The following is a 22,957-nucleotide window of genomic DNA, read 5'->3' on the forward strand; positions in this document are numbered from 1 at the left end:
GGAGCACCTGAGATCACCCCTAGATTTTTGGTGGGGTTCGTGTTGTTTATTCTTTAGTTTTCTATGTTGTGTCGTGTGTGCCGTTGCTTGTTTGTCTTTTTCATTTTTAGCCATGGCGTTGTCAGTTTGTTTTAGATTTATCTTTCGTCCCTCTTTTATAAACTGTGCATTAACGTGTCAGTGATTGATAACTTGATTAAATACATTCTACTTAAAAAAACATATATAGTTTATTGGGTCTCGAGAAAAAATATAATAACAGCAACCACTTTTTATAATTATACAAAACATACGATACATTGATTTGCATGATTTGAACAGTTTTATTTCGTTTATATTTTCACTTTTGATCTTTTTAGAAAGTTTACTACAGTAAATAACACGATCTGAAAAAAAGATAAAAGTCTTGTTATTGCTTTCATTCAAAGACTAGTATTTAATTCAGCAATTAAACAATCAAATATTGACTTGTATAAACAGTTGGTTATCCCATTATGGCAGAAAAGTTTTAATTGACATTATCAACTAAGATAAATAAATCAGAAATTGACAGTTTAATTCCAAGAGCTTGTAGAGCGTATATTTTCTTTCGTGAGTAATTATACGATGTGAAGTTTTCCTAAATGTCAGTGGTAGCGTGTTCTTAAACCATGACTTTGATGGAAATGCTTGTCACAAAGACAGAAAGCGCATTTCATCTTTCAATGCATCGAAGAAGTCCTACTTTGTATTGATTTCAATTTTTCAATGATTAAATTACTAGTATGTCACATCCAAGGTCAATTTACTTCAAATTCAAATACTACGAAAGATTTGATGTATTGAACAACGAAAAGCAAGCAGAAAAGTCAAAGGCAATGATAAGAAATTAAAAACTATGTTGAACCCGAACTACTAATCTAATTTTCGGTTCCGCTTGAATGCAATGATAAATTCGAGCGTCACTGGTGAGTCTTTTGTAGACGAAACGCGCTTCTGGCGTAAATACAAAATATAATTCTGGCATTTATGATGATAACCCCTCTCGTTACGAATCTGATCCCTCTTATCAAGTATTGAGAATCTTATTCCTATTATGCTTTAGTCGACGTTTTGTAACCTTTCTCATGCTTTAAATTTATACGACTTCGCAAAGAATAAGAACACATAGGTATAACACAAAGAAACAACATTTTTCTTTTTGATGTGTCAGTACAATTTAAGAACACTGATATCAGTAGAGGATCGAGAAGTTTTCATGGGGGCGTAATTCTAAAAAAAAGATCATGTGTATACGTCAAATGGAGCAAGGCGAAAATGGTTACACATAAGTGTTTTCCCCGTTCAAAAGGGGGATTTTCTTGTACATAATAACCTTTCGAGTACATTATTTACGTTAACTCCACTAGATAAACCGTATGATTCAATAAAAGGATTCTAGTCATTGCTCTTTGCTAACCTCTACGAAATGAAATCTCAGATAATAGACTTGTAAATGGCATTGTTTTGATTATGAATGGTGTTTTCAATAAAGCAATTGCAGATTAACATGGATTAAATGAGCTGACCTTGAGTCACATGGATATCATTGTTATTAGAGTGAAAACTTTCTTAATACTTGTAATATTGTTGTGCATGTAGTTCAACAATGGTTGCTGTTTACAATGATAATTTCTCCTTCCTTAGTTTTCATTCATCGCTCATATGCATCTTTTCTTTGTTTGCTCCTATTGACTCGATTCTATCACCTCTAACCAATTAAGTATTGAGAATCCTATTCATGTTATAGGTTTCTTTGCTTATTCGACTTTTTAGAACCTTTCTCATTCTTCAAATGTATACGACCTTGCTCTAAATAAACATAGGTATAGCACAGGGAAACTACATATTCCTTGTTGATGTTTAAGAACACTATAAGAACACTAAAATCAGTGGAGTATCCATGAGTTGTTAAAGGGCGCAATTCTAGAAAAAGAATCTTGTGTATACAACAAACAGAGCGAGGCAAAAATTGTTTTGACGATTTGATTGCTAAAATTTAATGTTTTCCCCGTTCAAAAGGGGGGATGTTCTTTACTTTTTAGTTTTATGAAGTACTTGTAGTAATTTTGCGTCATGAAGACATACATAAACTCATCATAGATACCAGGACTAAATTTTGTTTATACGCCAGACGCGCGTTTCGTCTACAAAAGACTCATCAGTGACGCTCGAATCCAAAAAAGTTAAAAATGCCAAAAAAAGTACAAAGTTGAAGAGCATTGAGGACCAAAATTCCTAAAAGTTTTGCCAAATCTAGCTAAGGTAATCTATGCCTGAGGTAGAAAAGCCTTAGTATTTCAAAAATTCTAAATTTTGTAATCAGTTTATTTATAAATATAACCATATCAATGATAATTCATGTCAGCACAAAAAGTGCTGACTACTGGGCTGGTGATACCCTCGAAGAAATAAATCTTCACCAGCAGTGGCATCGACCCAGTGGTTGTAAATAAACTCATCATAGATACCAGGACTAAATTTTGTATATACGCCAGACGCGTGTTTCGTCTACAAAAGACTCATCCGTGACGCTCGAATCCAAAAAAGTTAAAAAGGCCAAATAAAGTACGAAGTTGAAGAGCATTGAGGACCAAAATTCCTAAAAGTTTTACCAAATCCAGCTAAGGTAATCTATGCCTGAGGTAGAAAAGCCTTAGTATTTCAAAAATTCTAAATTTTGTAAACAGTTAATATATAAATATAACCATATCAATGATATCATGTCAGTACAAAAAGTGCTGACTACTGGGCTGGTGATACCCTCGGGTTAATAAATCTCCACCAGCAGTGGCATTGACCCAGTGGTTGTAAATAAACTCATCATAGATACCAGGACTAAATTTTGTATATACGCCAGACGCGCGTTTCGTCTGCAAAAGACTCAACCGTGACGCTCGACTCCAAAAAAAGTAAAAAGGCCAAATAAAGTACGAAATTGAAGAGCATTGAGGAAAAAAATTCCTAAAAGTTTTGCCAAATCCAGCATAATATTGTTCAAAGTACATTATTTATGTTTCCTCCACTAGTTAAACCGTATGATTCAATAAAATTAACGGTATCAATTTTCTTGCACCAGATGCGCATTTCGACAATACATGTCTCTTCAGTGATGCTCGTGGCCAAAATATTTGAAATCCAAAGCTTATATAAAAGGTGAAGAGCTATAATCCAAAAGGTCCAAAAAGTATAGCCAAATCCGTGAAAGGAATCAGAGCTTTGCATGAGGGAGATACATTCCTTAATTTATAATAATGTCTATCATTTTGTAACAGCAAATTTTAATAACACAAAAAATCCGTATTTTCATGCCAGTACCGAAGTACTGGCTACTGGGCTGGTGATACCCTCGGGGACTAATAGTCCACCAGCAGAGGCATCGACCCAGTGATAGTAATAAAATTAACGGTATCAATTTTCTTGCACCAGATGCGCATTTCGACAATATATGTCTCTTCAGTGATGCTCGTGGCCAAAATATTTGAAATCCAAAGCTTATATAAAAGGTGAAGAGCTATAATCCAAAAGGTCCAAAAAGTATAGCCATCCGTGAAAGGAATCAGAGCTTTGCATGAGGGAGATACATTCCTTAATTTATAATAATTTCTATCATTTTGTAACAGCAAATTTTAATAACACAAAAAATCCGTATTTTCATGCCAGTACCGAAGTACTGGCTACTGGGCTGGTGATACCCTCGGGGACTAATAGTCCACCAGCAGAGGCATCGACCCAGTGATAGTAATAAAATTAACGGTATCAATTTTCTTGCACCAGATGCGCATTTCGACAATACATGTCTCTTCAGTGATGCTCGTGGCCAACATATTTGAAATCCAAAGCTTATATAAAAGGTGAAGAGCTATAATCCAAAAGGTCCAAAAAGTATAGCCAAATCCGTGAAAGGAATCAGAGCTTTGCATGAGGGAAATACATTCCTTAATTTATAATAATTTCTATCATTTTGTAACAGCAAATTTTAATAACACAATAAACGAATCAAATCATTGCTCTTTGCTGACCTCTACAAGATGAAATGTTAGATAATAGACTTGTAAATGGCATTGTTAGGATTATGAATGGTGTTGTCAATAAAGCAATTGCAGACTAACTGAGCTGAACTTGAGTCAAATGGATATCATTGTTATTAGAGTGAAAACATCCATTAATACTTGTGAGATATTGTTGGACATGTAGTTCAATAATTGCTGCTGTTTAATTCCCTAGTTGTCTCGTACATTAGGCATCACTTCTATGTAGCTTTACACTGTATATTTATTAATTATCAGCATGTAATTCGATGTCCGTTGTTGTTAATTTATTTCTGACGATGTTCATTATTCAATTGCTGTATGACAGATGTCTATTTGCAAATATTTCATGTTTTTGATTTAGTTATATTTTATTGAATACTGCAATAGTATTAGACTCAAGTTATTGCAACTTATATATTAAGCCCTCTCCTTATATATACAAAATACATATATCATAAGAGCAAATATATATAAGTCATAAAGCTTAAGTTTTCATGGAAAATAAAAACAATAATAATTAAGTGGCAAATAGGACTTTTTAGGACGAGGAAAAATTTAATTAAAATGTGCTCTGCAAGGAAGGCCGTTCGGCATTGGGGAAAATAGGGTTTTAACGTCAATTAACGTGGCAATTTCCTTTCAATTGGATTGTACGCCATCATTTTGGCTCTGCGTGGCTGTGTATGTATCAATCCCAGAGCCAGACGAACGCTCTTTAGTACGAACTTTATTGCCGGATAAATAAGTTTAATAAAAAAGTAATCAAATATGTATATCCCCTAGTCAACTATTAAAATCTATTATTTGAAGAGCTTATATGATATCATGTTATAAAGGTACAGAAAAATTGTTGTATTTATTTATTGAGTCGAAGGAATATCTATACATTCAAACGAATATCTGATTTTGATTTCTGTTTCATTAAAAAAAAATTGTACAAAACTACACCGCGTTCAGTTGAAGGTTCAATATCTTGGAACAGAGACGCAAAAATTGTTACACTAAACTTTACCAACTGATCATGATTCTATAGCCAGTTGATGATTGGCAGAGGTAATTTCAAACTTAGAGAAATGTAGAACGATATAAGTTCTTTCAATTATCTTCCGGTATAAGAGGAGAGGGGGCAATAAGGAGTCAGTTAACAACAAATGCAACCAAGATGATAACAGTGGGTTGAAAACAGTTGCCAGTTTAAATTCATCTAACATAACAGTGAACTACACCTTGAAATCTTAAAAGAGGCCAAAACAGGTTAACATAAAAAGGTATTGCCCCCCTCGTATAACAGACGTTAATAGAAATATTCAGGAGACGAAAACAAAACTTCAATGGACTTTTCAAATGTGGAATATTTGTATATAACATTTTTAGACTTTTATACTAAAATGAAGAGTATACATTTAATAAGATGTCAATGTGGTTTCCAAATGGGGTATATTATAGAAATGTCCTTATAATGTGATAGTTACCTGACGATTAAAGTGGCCCTGTTTTTAATTGTTGTCTGACAGGACGATAGCAATGTGATCTGTGAAATCAATATCAATTTGACCTGTGACTTTTTTTTTGCACGTCTTTGAAATAAACATATCCATACAAATATGTTTTGAATCTACGATTTTTGTTGTTCATATCAATTACCATTTTCAACGTAATTCATTAGAAAAATACTAAACTATAGAGCTTTGCCTCGAAAGTTTCTGTTAACTTTTACCAAAAAAACAAATCAACAAATGCCTCAATTAAAGTATCATTAAATGTATATTATGATTGATAAAGCACAATGTATGGGATGCGCATAATCTACTTAGTGTGCACATTGCCTGTAATGGTAGACGTATTGTGCCGTAATATTTATATGTATCCATATTATTTTTCATTGTTATATTCCATGTAAAAACTAAAACCGTAATCAACAGTTTTAAAGTATTAACTTTACTGACAGCCAGGTATACAATGTCAACGTGAAGCTCTATTTAAGGAAACTTCTTAATTAATCTAATGTCTGTTCTTTTCCCTAGTTGATACAGAAGAAGAGAAGATAATAACAGTACAACTAGACGGGGAAGAATCGACCTTGAGCTTCATTGACCCTGAAGATGACGAGGTTTGTTCGACTTCCTATGTAATATTTTCCGTCTGATATGATACCAACATTAATTGGATCTTTGAATCTTTGAATCATTGAATAATTCTATTTAACATATCATGATAGAGAGTACTTATCTTTTAATAAGCTTTAACTAAGTTCATTGATTTAAACACATGAGATCTCTTAAAAGTTATTTTACATAATGACGTTATTTTGGAGAGATATGAGGGAAAGGAATATGTTCTTTATATAGTAAGGCCAAATTCATGAAAGGAACTACCAGGTTTACTAAAATGAGACAGCAACCCAACAAGAAACCCAAAGACATCAACAGGTCAACAAATGGTGTTACCAATTATAGGTATTAGCCTACACAATAGCTCTAGATAAAACAAGTGATTATCAGTCATTTTTACGCTGAAATGGAATGTCAAGACAGTTATTATCACGTCATCAAAAACTTTTCTTTAAAATAACATGAAGATATGACTGGTAGTATAACCGTTCGAGCAAATGGTTTTGAAATAAATGTAAAAAGAAAATGTGTAACACTGTGAAATATTTTACTGTGCCAACAGGTCTTGTAATGTCAGTTAATTGTTTATAACAAATGCAGAATTATTTCAACATTTAAGGAATGTTTAGGCTTTGCTAGTGCACATAAACTTACTTTTATTTAAATAAATACATTAAATTTATGATACAGATGTCCAAATGTTATAAAAATCTATTTCTTTGATATTGGCTTTGTTACAAATAACCTTATAAATGTTAACTCCATAAATGGTAGTCCACTAGCAATATTTATGTTAAATTAATATATATAAATACTTAAAAAATCTAAATATGTATCACGCATGAACTAATACGTTACATAAAAATACACACACTCGCATGTTTATCCGTTCAAAACAATGGGTTTGAATAAAAAAAGACAGCAACTAAAACACTAAAATATATTTAGAAGTCTTTTACAATAGATAAGAATCTATATTTCTATTTAAATTTTGTTCTGCTATTTATTGCCAAGCAAGGGAACACGTTTCTGCAGTAGACATGATTAATTTATTTTCGTAATCCTATTCTAAATTACAAAACACAAAATTACTCATTCTTTTATATTGGTACGTTTTGAAAATAATTTCCTGTGGACTACAATGGATTGTAATAAAATTCTTACCATACGCTCAAAGCCAAATTTATCAGTTATTTCAAATCATACTTCAGTTGCAAATGTATTACATGTCAAGGGAATGTCAAAATCATTAGTTAAGATCAATGGAAATTAACATACCTCTCCTAAAAGGTGTGTTATATAGCTGGCTTGCAAAGTGAACCACGGAAAGCTGGATATAAGTAGAAAGTTTAAGAAACACAACAGAGAAAAGGGTTCTAGGACTTTTTACCCAAATCTTATTGTCAAAATATGGAGAAAAAAAAAGAGATTGATATACCATTCGTCATAACTCAACCGATTCCGTACCCGAAAGGGGATTCAACCGATGACTGCCGATTGATTGGTATACGTCAACGAGACAACAACCAAAAGGGAAACAAAAGACAAAAGACAACTAAATGGCAACACACGGCCTTCTTGAAACCGAACTTTAAATTTTACTGTTTTTTTTTCGTGTTTTGCGGATTTTTTTTGATTTAAAAAAAAAATGTATTTATCTGTAAGCTTTGTCAAGACGACTCTGTCACGATAAACTGCTCTGTGTAATAACAATGACTAGAACTTTAATAAAATTAATAACATAGCGCAGATAAAAAATTATATAACTTCGAAAGATATTCTAGAATTTGTGTATTACGTAGTTTAAGGAGCAATGCTGATGTAAATGGTTATTGTTCGCGTGAAGATAAGGTGTATTTTGAACTTGAGTCAAAATGTTCTACCACAGATAACAATTGAACGCAATATATCTTTGTTCTGTTGTAAGACATACTTCACACTGATCGTGTTATCATAGTACCTGTAGATTTGATCGTGTTATCATGGTACCTGTAGATTACAAATGTTCATACAAACAATAAACAACACTATGAACTCAGTGCAGACATTAATTTATTACCAGCCTTTGATTGATTGATTGATATTTTCTTTACGTGCAGTGGTTTGTTTTTCAAGTATATTCAGGATGAGAACATTGATAAAATTCAATAAGTGGGTTATGCAAAAAGAGCCTATTTGAATTAAGGCGAAGAATAAAGACTGTCATTGAAAATAAAACAGACGTTTACCTTCAACATTGAATTGATCTCCCTTTTCTAATGGTTTGATTCGAGTGTCACTCCCCTTTCTAATGGTTTGATTCGAGTGTCACTGATAGGTCTTTGAAATACGAAACATCAGTCTGGCAAATAAATTACCAGCCTGGTATTTTTTTCCTAGATGTTATGATTAAATATTTAGGAGGTAAAGTTGAAACTCTTACATTTAGAATCTGCTTTAGTTCTATGAATGTATTTTGGTTTTGATGATACAGATGTCCAAAGATTTATCTATAATTGTGTTTCGAGCGTACATTTTGAAAGCTTTTCAAGAAACACGTTTTGTACCAAATTATGTTGCTCTCTTTTAATGGCAGTCATTTTAACACTTCTGATAAAATGTCTCTATTTCATTTCCGAAGGAATGAGTCATCTTCTGATGCTGTGAATGTAATAAATGAATATATTTCTGTTTAAATCCTGCATGTTAGACACCGTGTATATAACAATGATAACGACAATAGACAAGTTATCTAAGTACAATTACTCTAAATGGGCAATTTTATCTAATACATTTTGTACATAACTGAATCTATAACCCATTTATGTGCTAGACAAATTAAAGAAGTAGTTACTCATAAAGCGAACACGGCATCGTTAGGAAAAAATCACACGACTGAAGTTTGGTTTTATGTATTATTCGGATAGTTAAATGTATCGTTTTAATTCCTAATAAAGACGTTATACCCGCCTTATAATTGTATTTTAAAAACTTTGAAGGAATATATTTGCTTAAAAAATTAATAGTTAAAAGTTATTTAATATTATTACAGGAAGAACATAAGTCAGTATCCACCAAAGCTGATTACGCTTTCTCGTCACTTACAAAATTAACTAAGGGTCACTTAACTCCTGTAGATCAATTTCTATATAAATTGTAGAAATTGATCTTAAATCATATTATCACTAAAACATCATTATTGTATTACATGGGAATTTGTCATCTGTTTTGTGGCAAAATCAAATCTCAACTTTGCACGACCCCAAAATGGGTAATTTTGTGGAAAATATGATGTTTACAGATTCTAGTCTTGTTGACATAAAATATTATTGATATTTTGCGTTATCGCAGAATTAAGAATATTTATTTTTCCATTATGGCCTTCTGTATGTTCTCTCCATAAAGCCGGTGTCAGGTTCTACCAGATAAGACCTTGACGTTGTGTATCCTGTAACTAACGACAAGAACCAATCCATGTACAACACGACAGCTTGAAATTATTTCTCAATGAATATCACGGTAGCTATAACAGAAATACTAATGCTAGTGTTTGCTTTGCTGTCGGGACAACATTGTCGTTTGTTTGAGTGCGTGTTAAGAATGTCACTTTAGAGAACATCTGCCACCACACTTTATTTATACGTTTGTAAATGACAACACTGGTATGTCAAGTTCTTAAAACAGAAGCAACATAAGTTGTGTTGTAAAAGAGTTCAACATGCATTTAACCATTCCTTATGTTCAAGATGGTACCATGGGATCATTTCCTTTATGATGAGTATTTTCTTAGAGTTTGACGAGAATCTTTTTTACAATTTAAAAGTTATTTTTAGATATATTTTTGAAACCTAAACTGTGATGACACTAGTATTTCATTATTTGTTTGATTATAATTCGCATGTATTTTCATCTTTGTATCAAATTACATGTGATTGTTTTTCTTAAATCGCTCTTTGAGTTTTACTCAAATCTTGTATGACCATATACCACGCGTGTATTGTACATGTATCTACTTTGGTGTTTATAACAGATGTTTATGTTACATGAATATTTGAAGTTGAGTAAACACAACATACATGTACATATATGTATACTTATTACTCATATTAAGATTCTTTATACAAGTTTTGAGCTGCTTACTTAGACTACTTACATTGGCTTAGAGGCGTTTGTAAAAAGGATAAGGTACTCTAAATGTAACCAATTTGTATATTTTTCGCTCATCATTTGGCGTCCGCCGTTTGTCGTCGTCGTCAATTCATCTCCACCCAAACAATTCTCTGAAACAAATGGGTTAAAACCAGACTTGACTTCAATCATCATTGGGGTACCCTGTGTAAATATGTGTTCGATGACTCTGCTTTCAAAGTAACATGGCTACAAATAAATCATAGAGATTCGTGCAAGTTTTGAAGGTTATCTTAAAACCCGCTAGAGAAAGAGAAAAATCTGACCGGACCGAAATGTTGATACATATGTAGTGTTATGATTTGTCTTCTGTCCATTTACGTCAAACAACGTCGAACGACGTAGTTATAACGTTTTTAAAACTCTTTGATGACGATTTTTACCATTTTGTGGCATTAAACTTTGAAAAGTTGAAAAATTGAACAGTTAAACAAAATCTACAAATAAGTCAATATTGTCAGATCATTAGTTTACTATTTCTCTTCATTGTAGTTATTGACCTTAATTGTTACCATTTTTGGTGCTTTTTTGCCACCTATCTTGAAACTTTTAAGATACGGATAAAAGCTTTAAAAAGCAAACGTGTTGGTGACCTATAGTTGTTAATTTCTGTGTCATTTTGGTCTCTTGTGGAGAGTTGTCTCATTGGCAATCATACCACATCTTCTTTCTTATATGATCAGCAAGACAAGATCTTCAAAAAGGTCACATAAATGAAACTGTCAGTTGTCTCAATCTTCTAATACGAGTAAATGACAAATGTTTATCCTTTTGTGTTTATGGTACAAACTATAGGATTTGTAGAGAAACTGAAAATAGAAAATCATTATCAGCAATACATTCAAGATTTACAAATAAGAGATTTTTGTCATGACATTTTTTCTATAATACAATTTTAGAGAACATCTAATAGACAGATAGAAGAGAGAGGTGAAAGATACCTAAGGGGCATTCATAAGTCGGGGAACGAAATGGTTAAAAAAGGAAAAGATAACAGTACACTAAACACAACATAAAAACTATAGACTGAGCTTCACGACCCCCTCCAAAAATTAGGGATGATCTCAGATGCTTCAACAGAAATTTGAAAATTGCAAAAATTCTAGGTTAGCAACGCGGGCTTTTTAGAGCCTTTAATGTATCTATATATACCTGCCATCATCGTGGGTTTTTGGAAGCTTATCATTTGGATCATTCGGACTATTGGTAATATTTTTATTCCTCAGGTTTTGTAACGTTCTCTTTCACGAAACCTTTTGAATATAAGGTTGGAAATATCCATAAGCCTCAAGGTTTAGCTTGAAAAACACACCATAGGGTCATGTATATAAATCTCTTCATTTTTTTTCTTTTTAAGTGTCATCTTCTTAAGCAATCTTATCTTTACAGAGTATTGTACTAGGTTAGTACTATACTTGTCCTTATACTGAGTTCATGGCTTGTTTTTTTCAGATTGATCTTGACGAGACTAAAGTAGATACATATATAGTTGTGTTTCGTCATATACTGATTATGGTACCAATTTAGTTATATACTTGTCCTTATTATCAGTTCATGGCTTCTTTCTTGTAATTTCAGGTTGATCTTGACGAGACAAGAGTAGATGCATATATAGTAGTATTTTCATCAAATGACCGGAATTCTTTCGATGTAGCTGTAGAAACACTTCATCAGTTACGAGAGGAGTTAGCTACAGATAAAGCAATTATACTTGTTGCAAATAAAATAGACTTAGCTCGGAAACGCAAAATTGATATAGAAGGTAATCAAAGTCATTTTATTATGTTTAACAAACTAATGGAAAAATGTTTTCTAAGAAAAGTTATAAGACGTTTAAAAATGGTAACTTCAAAGTGCAATTTAATTATAGGTTTGGACTCTATTTTATGATTGCAGGGTTATATTAATGATAAAACAAAACAATTTTTTTTTATCAAAATTGTTTTCATTAGATTACTTGCATATTGCTTTATTAACATTTTCTAGTCGTTCATCTTTTTTTTATATTTTTTTATATTTTCATTTTCATCTTTTATTTTGAAGATGAGACTTGAAAATGATATGAAAATAATAAAAAGTATATTACAAAAAAAAATCTCCTCTTTTTTGCATGAGGATGACATTTAGGTCAACTTTCAATTGAACTACGCAGTAACAATAAGTTTGTTGATATTAGTTTCTTCAATTGCAGAAACACCTCATAAAATGACAAACAGAGTTTATTTGATTTTCGTTTTTCATTACACAAGAAAATCGAAGTAAATTCCTAGTTGTAAACAGAATAATTCTCAGTAATTTTTCCAATTTATCATAATTAGAAAATGACAAATACCAAGGATGAATTTAACGATAGGCATTAATTGACACAGTTGTTCACATATAACGTTATCCTCAGTCTACCAATAACTTGAGGAGACCTTTAGGGAAGCACGAAAGATTGGTAAACAGATTCAAACCGGCAAACATATCTGGCTAATTACCTTCCTCATGTCAAATTTAATCAAGAAGAAAAATAAAAAGATATCTTCCAATTAAACCTATTCTTCATTACATCAATACATTCAAATGCTTTATATGAAATTATTGGAAAGATTTACGTATTGTCTCTTTGATTATTAAACAGTCAGCAAATGTCGTATGCATGTTTTGCAACAGACGTTTGACATTTCCAGAATAGATTATATTTTAATGCCCGATAAAGTTCAGTAGTGTTGATAGACATTATACATTTAAAAATTTTAAAAAATCTAGTCACCTCTTAGAAATATAGTTTTATGCTTTAATATCAACAAAACTAAATATTTTAAACATAAAGGTATGGGGTAAGTGACATCTATATGTTAACATACTTTTGGACAAATCATTATAAAACATGGCAAGCACTTTCATATATCATGTGGGGACATTACTAACTTTAGAAAAATAAAATGATAGTTAGAGTAATGTCCCCTTTCGTAGCGCAGTTTCTCCGAATAAAATCTGTGTCAGAAACCTATGCTGTGTTTAAACCTATAGAACCATCAAAAGAAAGTTAACAGTTATAATTGTCGTAGGGTGGGTGTTGCTAAGTCTTTAGTTTTCTATTTTCTATGTTATGTCTTGTATACTATTATTTGTCTGTTTGTTTTTGTCTTTTTTTTTAGCCATGGGGCTGTCAGTTTATTTTCGATCTATGAGTATGAATGTCCCTCTGGTATCTTTCGCCCCTCTGTTTAATAGCAGAAAAACATCGAAATACCGGAAATGATTGCTTTCATTGGAAACCGTGAAAACAGATCCTAGTGTTTCTATCATATTGATAGCTGGTAATAGGATGTGTTTCGAATCAAAAACTATTTTTCTATCTTTCAAAACAAGCTGAATTTTAGGGGACATTACTCTAACTATCATTTTATTTTTCTAAAGTTAGAAATGTCCCCACATGATATATGAAAGTGCTTGCTATGTTTTATAATGATTTGTCCAAAAGTATGTTAACATATAGATGTCACTGTGGTTTTTGATTCGTTACGTTGCTATCTAATCACACTTTACCCCATACCTTTATGTTTCATATTAGCAGATGATTTTATAGACAAATGTGTACACAATATGTCAAGAATCAAAACACACTGCTTCTGGGCAATAGACAATACAATAAACATAGATAAAAGCCAAAGATTTACAATTACACAAAATTCTTCAAAGGACAAATAATATCTATGTAACTAAAGATAACCACTATTAACATTTATGGCACACGAACTTGTTTTATTATGAGAGATTTAAAAATTGTGTCGCTTTTCATGATCTGGACTTGCCTCTGATGTGGTAGCTATCAAATTTCAATATTAGTTATATTTTTCAAAGATCAAATGATATAAAGATATAATAATATATAAAATTTGAATTCTTTATTCCGATTTCAAAGACCCCCTATATTTTTTCACAACATCCGTTATTCGAACTGTTTTCTGATGTCACGTGATATTAATTCATTTTGTATTACAATGTTGTATTCACTCGGCTCTCTGGTGTCACGTGGTATTAATTGGTATTACAATGTTCTATTCACTTGGCTTTCTGATGTCACATGGCATAACTTTGGATTGTGATGTTCTTTAATTTGATTTAATCACCTCCGTGATCTTATTCGTTCTTGAAATAATTTCTCAAATTTGTTTACCTCTTTAATTATATGGCCATTTTGACATTGACTTGCGATATATGATATCAATATGAATTTACTGTAAATCGGTGCTTACCATCCTGGACTTAGTTTTACCTTGACTTTTGAACTCATGTTAAACAATCTGATTTTGGGGAAACATTTGAGAACCGACCTTTCATTTAAGACAATGATCTCAAGGTCGATAAACTAAGTTTATGAACAATTTCGTGTCATTCTGAGACCTTGAATGTTTTTGATGGACATGATGAAACATTTTCAGTGCTCCAAAGGATTTTTCCAGGGGTATGCGCTGCCCACTCGTATGATTAAATGTTGATTGTATTAGAAATGGTTCTGATTATTACTAAGAACCTATATATATATATATATTCTTAATTGTCATGACAAGCACACTAAGGTTGTCCCTGTGATATGCCTCGCTTCGCCCCTTTCATAGTATATGTTCTTAAAAATCTCAAAACCCCACCCGTAAACCATATGTATTCTGAAGTGCCATGCCGAAACATTCAAGTGTATTATATGTTTAAGGAACACGAGCTGGGCGTCATACCTCGGCCCAGTCAAATCATCTTGTTAATTTTTTTTTAACAGTTAAGATTCCCTCCTAAGTACCAAGTTAGGAATGTGACAGTTGTTATCTATTCGTTTGATGTGTTTGATCTTTTGATTGCCATTTGATTAGAAACTTTTCTTTTTGAATTGTCCTCGGAGTTCAGTATTTTTGTGATTATACTTTTTTCCCATTAATCGTATAATAACATGTATATATAAATAAATTCTCATTTGCCATGCCAGTTCTTGCCAATAGATAGATTGGATTGTTGTTATAGTGCTTTATTGGAATACCTTTTGTTTTATAGATGAAGGGCAGACATACATTTATGTCCACTAGAATAGTTCTATCTAGTTTCAATTGGTTATCCTGACACTTTTCGAAAACCGTCGTTTTTTAATCACGATGGATTCTCTAGTTTTCCAATCTATACCTATGTCTTGAGGTAGTCAGTAAACATAATATCTTGACAAAGCTAAACAAAGACTTGGTGAGATTAGTCTGGTAAATACCGGATACATTTCAGACAATAAGACAAGTAGTGTGAATAAAGTAAACAAAAGAACCATAGAAGGAAAAAAAATGAAGATATGAAGTATGTGCCAATGAGACGACCCACACTAGTATGTATTGTTTCTCCCACATTGTTTTTTTTTATTATACACAAGTTTCTAAATTTCAAAACGCGAGAGAACGCTATAATAAAGAATAAAGAAAACTGTCAAAACATACGATCAATACATTTAGTATAGAAAACTAAGTACAAGTAAGGTTAAATTGACAAAGAAAATTAGTTGAGTGATTAAATGAAGTTTTCATCATAACGATGCATATAATGCAATATGTTAAAGTGGTAAACATTATCGTACGAACAAACACTCCAAGAACAATAAGTAATAAGGTTTCTTCATCGCAAAGGCCGAACACTTCTGATAGCATCAACTCAGCATTAAAGAGCATAGTATATTTTCATATTACCAAAGTTTTTGAGAAATACAATACTTCCGACATTATTGTGACAGACAAATTTGACCAAGCACCAACTTACTAGCTCCCATCAACTGTACTCGATGTACTGGTGTATAAGTATTAAGTTCAATTTTCTTTGTTTTTATGTCAGTCTGCGACTATTTACCAATAAATCAGACTTTACTCTGTAAACGCATGTCGTTGTTAGAAGCTTTTCTGCATAAAAATATCATCGGTGTATATTTTCACAAGTAAAGCTGTTAAAATACTTTACAAGTCCATTAGTGTTCTTTCCCTCGAGTTTTGCAAAAGTGTCAGTTTCGTGTGGAAGAGGTTCTTTCTAAACAAATTACTTATCAGTCTTTTTGAATAATTGTATATGTACTTGATTGAAGTCTGAGGAAATTATTTAGCCAAGGCCATGTCAAACAGAAAGAAAATTATATAACGTATTGAAAAACAGCATGGTCGACAAAACACTAGAAGAAAGAAACAAGAACTGACGATCATTTGTAGCATTTTACAACGGAAAGGAACAATGATTTAAATTTTTATTTCATGACACTACATTTAAAAACAAAACAGGGCATGTCAGAAAAGCACAAACTTGACTATAGATGCGTCCGGAAACTGATTCTTGATTAACTGGTATGGTAACACTTTTAGTATCTTTATATTGTAGTTGTAACCAAGGAGCTAGTCCCCCTTTCTTAAATTAAATTTGATATTAGCATTTGAACCTTAATTATAATCGACACATCTGCTATTCTACTTTTTCGTATACAGCCCTGTATATTATTTCAGCAGTTGCGTCAACGAGTTTTTCAACATGTGTTAAATATAACTACAAATTAATGTTGTCATTTGTATGATTTGAGGTAAATACCTTATGCCTCTATGTGGAATATGTAATATCATGTAATTTATCATATGTGGACTGTTAAACAAAACAAAGTCTGAAACCTTGAAACGTAGCGCTTCTAAGAAATTCAATTCATTTGTAATCAAACTGACTTCTTTAAGTTTCCATGACAGTTAAAGGTAGTTTCCATTCCAAATTCCGAAAATTAATTGGGAATAGAATCAATCTGTTCATGTTAAAGACATTAGCGATCAAGATAAACAGATCTTGGGTATCCCGAATTCAATTAAAGTCGTCTTTAATGTAATTTGTTCTCTTATTAAGTTTTCTGTTCATAGCTGTTTTGCTACCCATAACACATTAGCTGTCATGAACTTTTCTAGTTTTATGTCACGAATTAGAACATTATGACAATCATTATAATGAGAATCAACTTTATAACGACAGCTTGATAAAGTTGCATCGGGCTTGTTTATGACCATAAATTTTCAGTTAGGACAAAGATGCACTTTGTTGAGAAGTTAAAGGTGTTTTCGTATATAATTTGTGAAATTAAGGATACGGTAGACAACTGATGTTCAACGCTCGTAAACTGATCAGGGATAGACAAACCAGGGTAAAAACAGAACATCACAGAATCACATTAAGTCCAGAAAGGAGCGACAGGATCAGCGTCTCCAGCTATGTATTCATGTGAATATGGTACCTTACTAGGAATTCAATTCACAATTTTCTACATAAGCAAATGACTGTACCAAGCCAGGAATATGACAGTTGTTATTCATTCGTTTGATGTGTTTGAGCTTTTGGTTTTGCATTTGATTAGGGATCTCCCTTTTTGAATTTTCCTCGGAGTTTAGTAATAAGTTATTTTACATTTTACTCTGTGTAACATAGTAATGACATATAAAATGAAAAGTTACATCTAATGTAAATAATATTGATAGTGGGACTAAAGACGCATAAAGCGGCAAATATATCACGGCTATCAGAACGAGAACACGTTACTCTAATATGAATTTCAAAAATGATTTCTACTACACAGATGTTTTAACTTGTTAGTTCACAAGGTAACAATCCGCACGAAGACATGTCATCCTACATAAAAATAAGATATGGTGTGGTATTGTTTATTGCTTTGTGTATAAATCATTCCGTTTAATTTCTTCTTTGAGTTGTTGCACATTTTTTAATTCGGGGCCTTTAGTTTAGCTTGCTATAATGTATGGGTATTTAGCTTGATCAATGTTGAAAACCGTAAGGCGAATTTTAACAGTTAGACTTAACCCTCATGGATCCTTTAATAAAACCACATGTATATGCATTTAAACTGAAGGATATGGTATTTAAAGTAAGGCGAGGATGACATTTATAATAGCCGTTTGATAATAATTAATGGTTTGACATTTTAGAATATATCTTCTTTGATATTTATTTGAATCAAATGTCAACTTGTCAATAATCTTTCATTTCTACTTTTATTCTATGTTTATAATGCTTAAAAGTATCAAATTCTGTCTTTTTACATTACAAATGTCACTGATTGTCTTTTCTTTTATATTCTTAATTTATTATCACAGAACATAGAAAGATTGAAGAAAATATAAATGTTATGCAATGAATATTTTTACGAGTATGTAAAAGAAATTGGTAGTTGGAAGTATAAAGAATAGTGCAGATGTCAACTATTGTCGCTTTTGAAAAAAATAAAATCGACGCCAGTGTAGATACTTTGTAATCTGGTTTTATCAACTTCCACTGTCCGCACTTTAAAAAATTTCAGCATATTCCAAATACAGTATTCTAGATCTTATTCTGATGAATTTTCTCATAGTGAGTTCTTGTTTTAACCTCAATCCTACACTTTGTAACCTAACTTTATATTATATTAATTTATATTATAAGCAAGCTCGTTAAGTGTGTAATTGGCTTTTGTTTATCCACCTTTTTCTGTTAAGAATCTATAATTTCAAGTCGCTAAAATGATGGGGGATTTGTAAAAATACTTATATAAATAATATGTAACACGTTTCCCTTTTTACAATTCAAACGACTATCAGTTCATCGTAATAATAAACACATCAAACATTTCCATCTTATTTGATATTATGGGATTATTATGTGTGATTTGACTTGCAGATGATGTTGTACCATATTCTTACATATTATCAACGATTTTACATTGATCTTTGTGATTATAACACAAAAGAAAATGATGCACTATGAATTTATTCAAATGTTAACATCTGCAACAGATGGAGAAATATTATACCTTTCTTAGATTATTAAAATGTGTTTGTTGCTTCTTAGATATGATTAATGTTATGTAGGTCCTCAAGATTGCTTATAAAATAAAATACGAAGTTATACATTTATTTCAAGAATTGTGTCTTTGATGTTTGGAAAAGTATCGAAGCCTTTATACTTCCTGGTGTAGGATATGTCCGGTAAACATATTATAAAAGCAATTTGTTTTTCTTTCATGTAATTTAGGTCGTTTTGATATTTCGATTGAGACTAAATGAGTTTTTTGTATCTCATAGCTATGATTTCCTTGTTATGTATGAATGGGAGTGTATGGCTTAACCTCATCAAAATCGTACAAAACATCTTTGTTTTGATTGTTATTTTAGAAGACATATTATCTTCAAATAATTCGATTTTCCGAATAAATCAGTATAAAAAAAAAAACAATCTCAACGTTTCACTCGATTTCGTTCTACCAAAATTAGCAATAATTGGGCAAATTGTTGCCTTGCTATTCCTATCTGTATCTGCCTTTAATGAAATATTTAGTTAGTGCATTCTTGTTATTATTTTTTGTTAAATAATTAAGAGAATGAAATATTGGTAAACTACTGGTGCCTATATATACACACATGAAACAAAGGATATAAAAAAAGAAAGTCAAATAGCAAACAAAAACGGACTCCAAGAAACATCAAAACGGAAAGTCCTTTGTCAAATGGAAAACAATTATATTCCTGACTTGGTACAGGTATTTCCTTTAGTAGAAAATGGCGGATTAAATCTGGTTTAAACGATAGATAAACCTTTCACTTGTATGGCAGTCGCATAGAACTCAATCAAGATGACAATAATATGTGAGGAAATCTTACAGACATGTAAAACTGTCAAAAATTGTGGTAAAACAGTCATTATTGTGTTATAATCTAAATCACTACAAAAGAAATAACTAAACAAATGTTTGCTTTTGATACAATATTTTTGAAGTGTCGTAGGTTATTTAAAAACAAGCGCTTCTATAAGTTGTTTGTATTTATGCTTGTTTATTCGTATTTATCTTCTTGAATAATTAAAACTATCTGCGGCGCCATATATTGTTGTATTCCTATGTCTTTAAGTAATCGTTTGACCATAATGATAACTCGTCTATTTTTATGAGACTTAGCGTTGTAAACATGGTGTTTGAAATATATTATAAGGGTAAAATCCGTTTTGTTTTCCAGAGGCCAGGTCAACAGCATTGAAGTACGACTGTAAATACGCAGAGACATCAGCAGCATTAAATCACCATGTGGACGAACTGTTAGTCGGGATTCTAAGCCAAATAAGATTGAAACAAGACCCGGAACTGGTACAGGAAATTCCGGATACACATACTAAGAAACATAAAGAAAGAAAAGGTTCATTTAAAGTTGCAAAAGGACTTTTGAACAAACTGTTTCGTAAGAGTAGCAAGAGAGATAAATCTTGTGAAAATTTGTATGAATTGTAATTGAACTCCATGCTCAAACTGTAACAATCAACTACATTTTGTTTCAAGTGTTTGGCTTAGAAAATGTTACACCCTAAACTTTAATCCAAGTTTATATAATTGAAAAAAAAAATCTTTGAACAAAATTAAGCAGTAATGATGATTCATGCGCTGCTTTTTTATTAAGTTAGTTTTCTTGAAATTGATCCATAATTATAATTTGTTATGTTTTTCCTTATTAAAAATTAACAAACATACTGCAAAGGAAACACAATACAGCTATATAATTTTTTTCCAAATTATGATTTAGCGAGAAAAGAGAAGCGAGTGAAACATGTACATTGATATATACAAGGACCATGACGATTTTTCTCATGAGATTCATATTTCGTTTAGATCAAATGTTTTAAAACCATTAGTGGGTGTGTACATTTTGTTCCACTTATAGCTGTGATTTTAATATTGATATGATTAATGTGTAGAAAAAACGTGCGTCTGGCGTACACAATTTCAATCTTTGTATCTATTTGATGGGTTTATTTATATGTAATGGCAAATCAATATTATAACACAAATTTGCCTTATTAAGTACACATCTATATTGTGTAAGCTATTAGTCCAAGCATATACATGTTTTTATTGAATGTAAAAAAATATAATGTTATGTCTATATGCGCAAAGACTTTATCAAAATGTGTGCGCATTTAAAATTTATTTCCATTTGAAAATGCATTGTCACATATATTTTTGAAATTGTAGCCAATACCATAAAAATGCTTTTGTGCGTTAAACTCTAGAATATTGGCGCTTTATGTAACAACACAACATGAGAACAAATTGTACAAATCATTAGAAAATATGTCAATTGATCAGATTGGAACATAGCACTCCGCTACACCTAAAAAAAAAAGAACACTAAAGAGTACTTGCAGTTACTGATGTAAGCTAGTTGAAAATTTGTAAATCTTGTTCTCACATACTAAAATATGAATCAGTACACTACCAACGGATTTAATGTAAAAACGTCATAAACAGTCTGGTCAGTTTTTTAAACAAAGAAAAAAAATTGCGATTTAAAAAAAGATGGTACATCAAGGAAATAATGTTTGATTCTGAAAAATTCACTGCTTATGACTTCGTGAATTCTCTAAATGTCATTTGGGAGTACGACGAGACTGTGTAAAAACACATCCGATGTCGTAAGATAAATATCTGAATTTTTTTTCATTTATAAAAAATATCAAGACAACAATCAATTCAAAAGCTGTTATCTAATAATGAAGTAATGAAATTCTGACAAAAGATATTAACAGTACACATACGTCAGTATTATTTGAGTGATGGTGAAAATTTTCCAACAAACAACTATTTTGCTAAACTTACTAATAATAAATTAGAATAAATTGCTTGTACTTCACTTGTAGTGTACTTGTATTTATTTAAATGGCCTACTAGTTCAATACGCTAGTATTAAAATAACCATTTATTTTGTTATCTATTTGATATATTATGTAAATATAGTACTGATGATTTAATGGTAAAAATGAGAAGGTATCATGGAATGTTCTTACCCTTTGAATTCGAAAAAAAGTAATATAAATCTACCGAAAAACAACCTTTATATAGTTAGAAGACATTAATCTATATTTTGACCCAAATTTATGAGTAAAATGTCCCTTTGGTTTATTAAATATTTCTACATATTTAAAATGTCATAATGACATTATAAGTGATTTTTACTTCAGATTGTAGATTACATCAACCTGTTTATTTATCAATGAAATTGACATTAATGGCGCTTTCAGTTTACTTTGACTGATGTGTTTGAATGTCAACTTGATATCTTTCGTCTCTCTTTAATATTTTTGCAATTTAAGGAGGCAAATAATGTCTCATGTGCCTCTTCCTTTTTCAAAGCAATAGAGTTCAGCGGTTGTTTAGATGTGTTATTTTTGCATTTCCTTTGTAATATATTTTGTAAATGCATTGTAATATATAGTTTTCTTGTGTACTATTTGTAAAATGGAGTTAAGGTTATGGATGTAAAGACAATAAGCATATACTAGGATGAGATAAAATATGAAAATCCATTTTTAGCAAGTGTTGTCTTATCTTTGATTTCAATCATAGTAATGTTGCACCAAATGTTATCGAGTTTTATTATGTTTCTAATTGTAGTATTAACACTATACAAAGAAGGAGGTATACTACCGTATTTGGTACATCTTTTCACAAAATTTTGGTTTTCAATGCTCTTCAACTCCATATGTTATTTTTCCTTCAAACTGGACTGATTCCTGTGCCTCTGAAGTTTTATTAATACAAAACACGCTTTGGACATACCAAATTATCAG

General features: G+C 31.4%; 1 protein-coding gene across 1 annotated transcript in view; it reads left to right on the plus strand.

The window, feature by feature from the left end:
- LOC139524544 (ras-related protein Ral-B-like) overlaps positions 1-22,699 on the plus strand; it is a 39,768-nt gene extending 17,069 nt beyond the window's left edge. The window contains exons 2-4 of the mRNA XM_071319390.1: positions 6,077-6,162; positions 11,909-12,092; positions 20,356-22,699. Coding sequence (XP_071175491.1) covers positions 6,077-6,162; positions 11,909-12,092; positions 20,356-20,624 — 539 coding nt within the window. The 3' untranslated portion in view covers positions 20,625-22,699. The remainder of the gene's footprint in view (positions 1-6,076; positions 6,163-11,908; positions 12,093-20,355) is intronic.
- The last annotated feature ends 258 nt before the right edge of the window (positions 22,700-22,957 follow it).

Source organism: Mytilus edulis, chromosome 5 (assembly GCF_963676685.1).
Source record: "Mytilus edulis chromosome 5, xbMytEdul2.2, whole genome shotgun sequence".
NCBI lineage: Eukaryota > Metazoa > Mollusca > Bivalvia > Mytilida > Mytilidae > Mytilus > Mytilus edulis.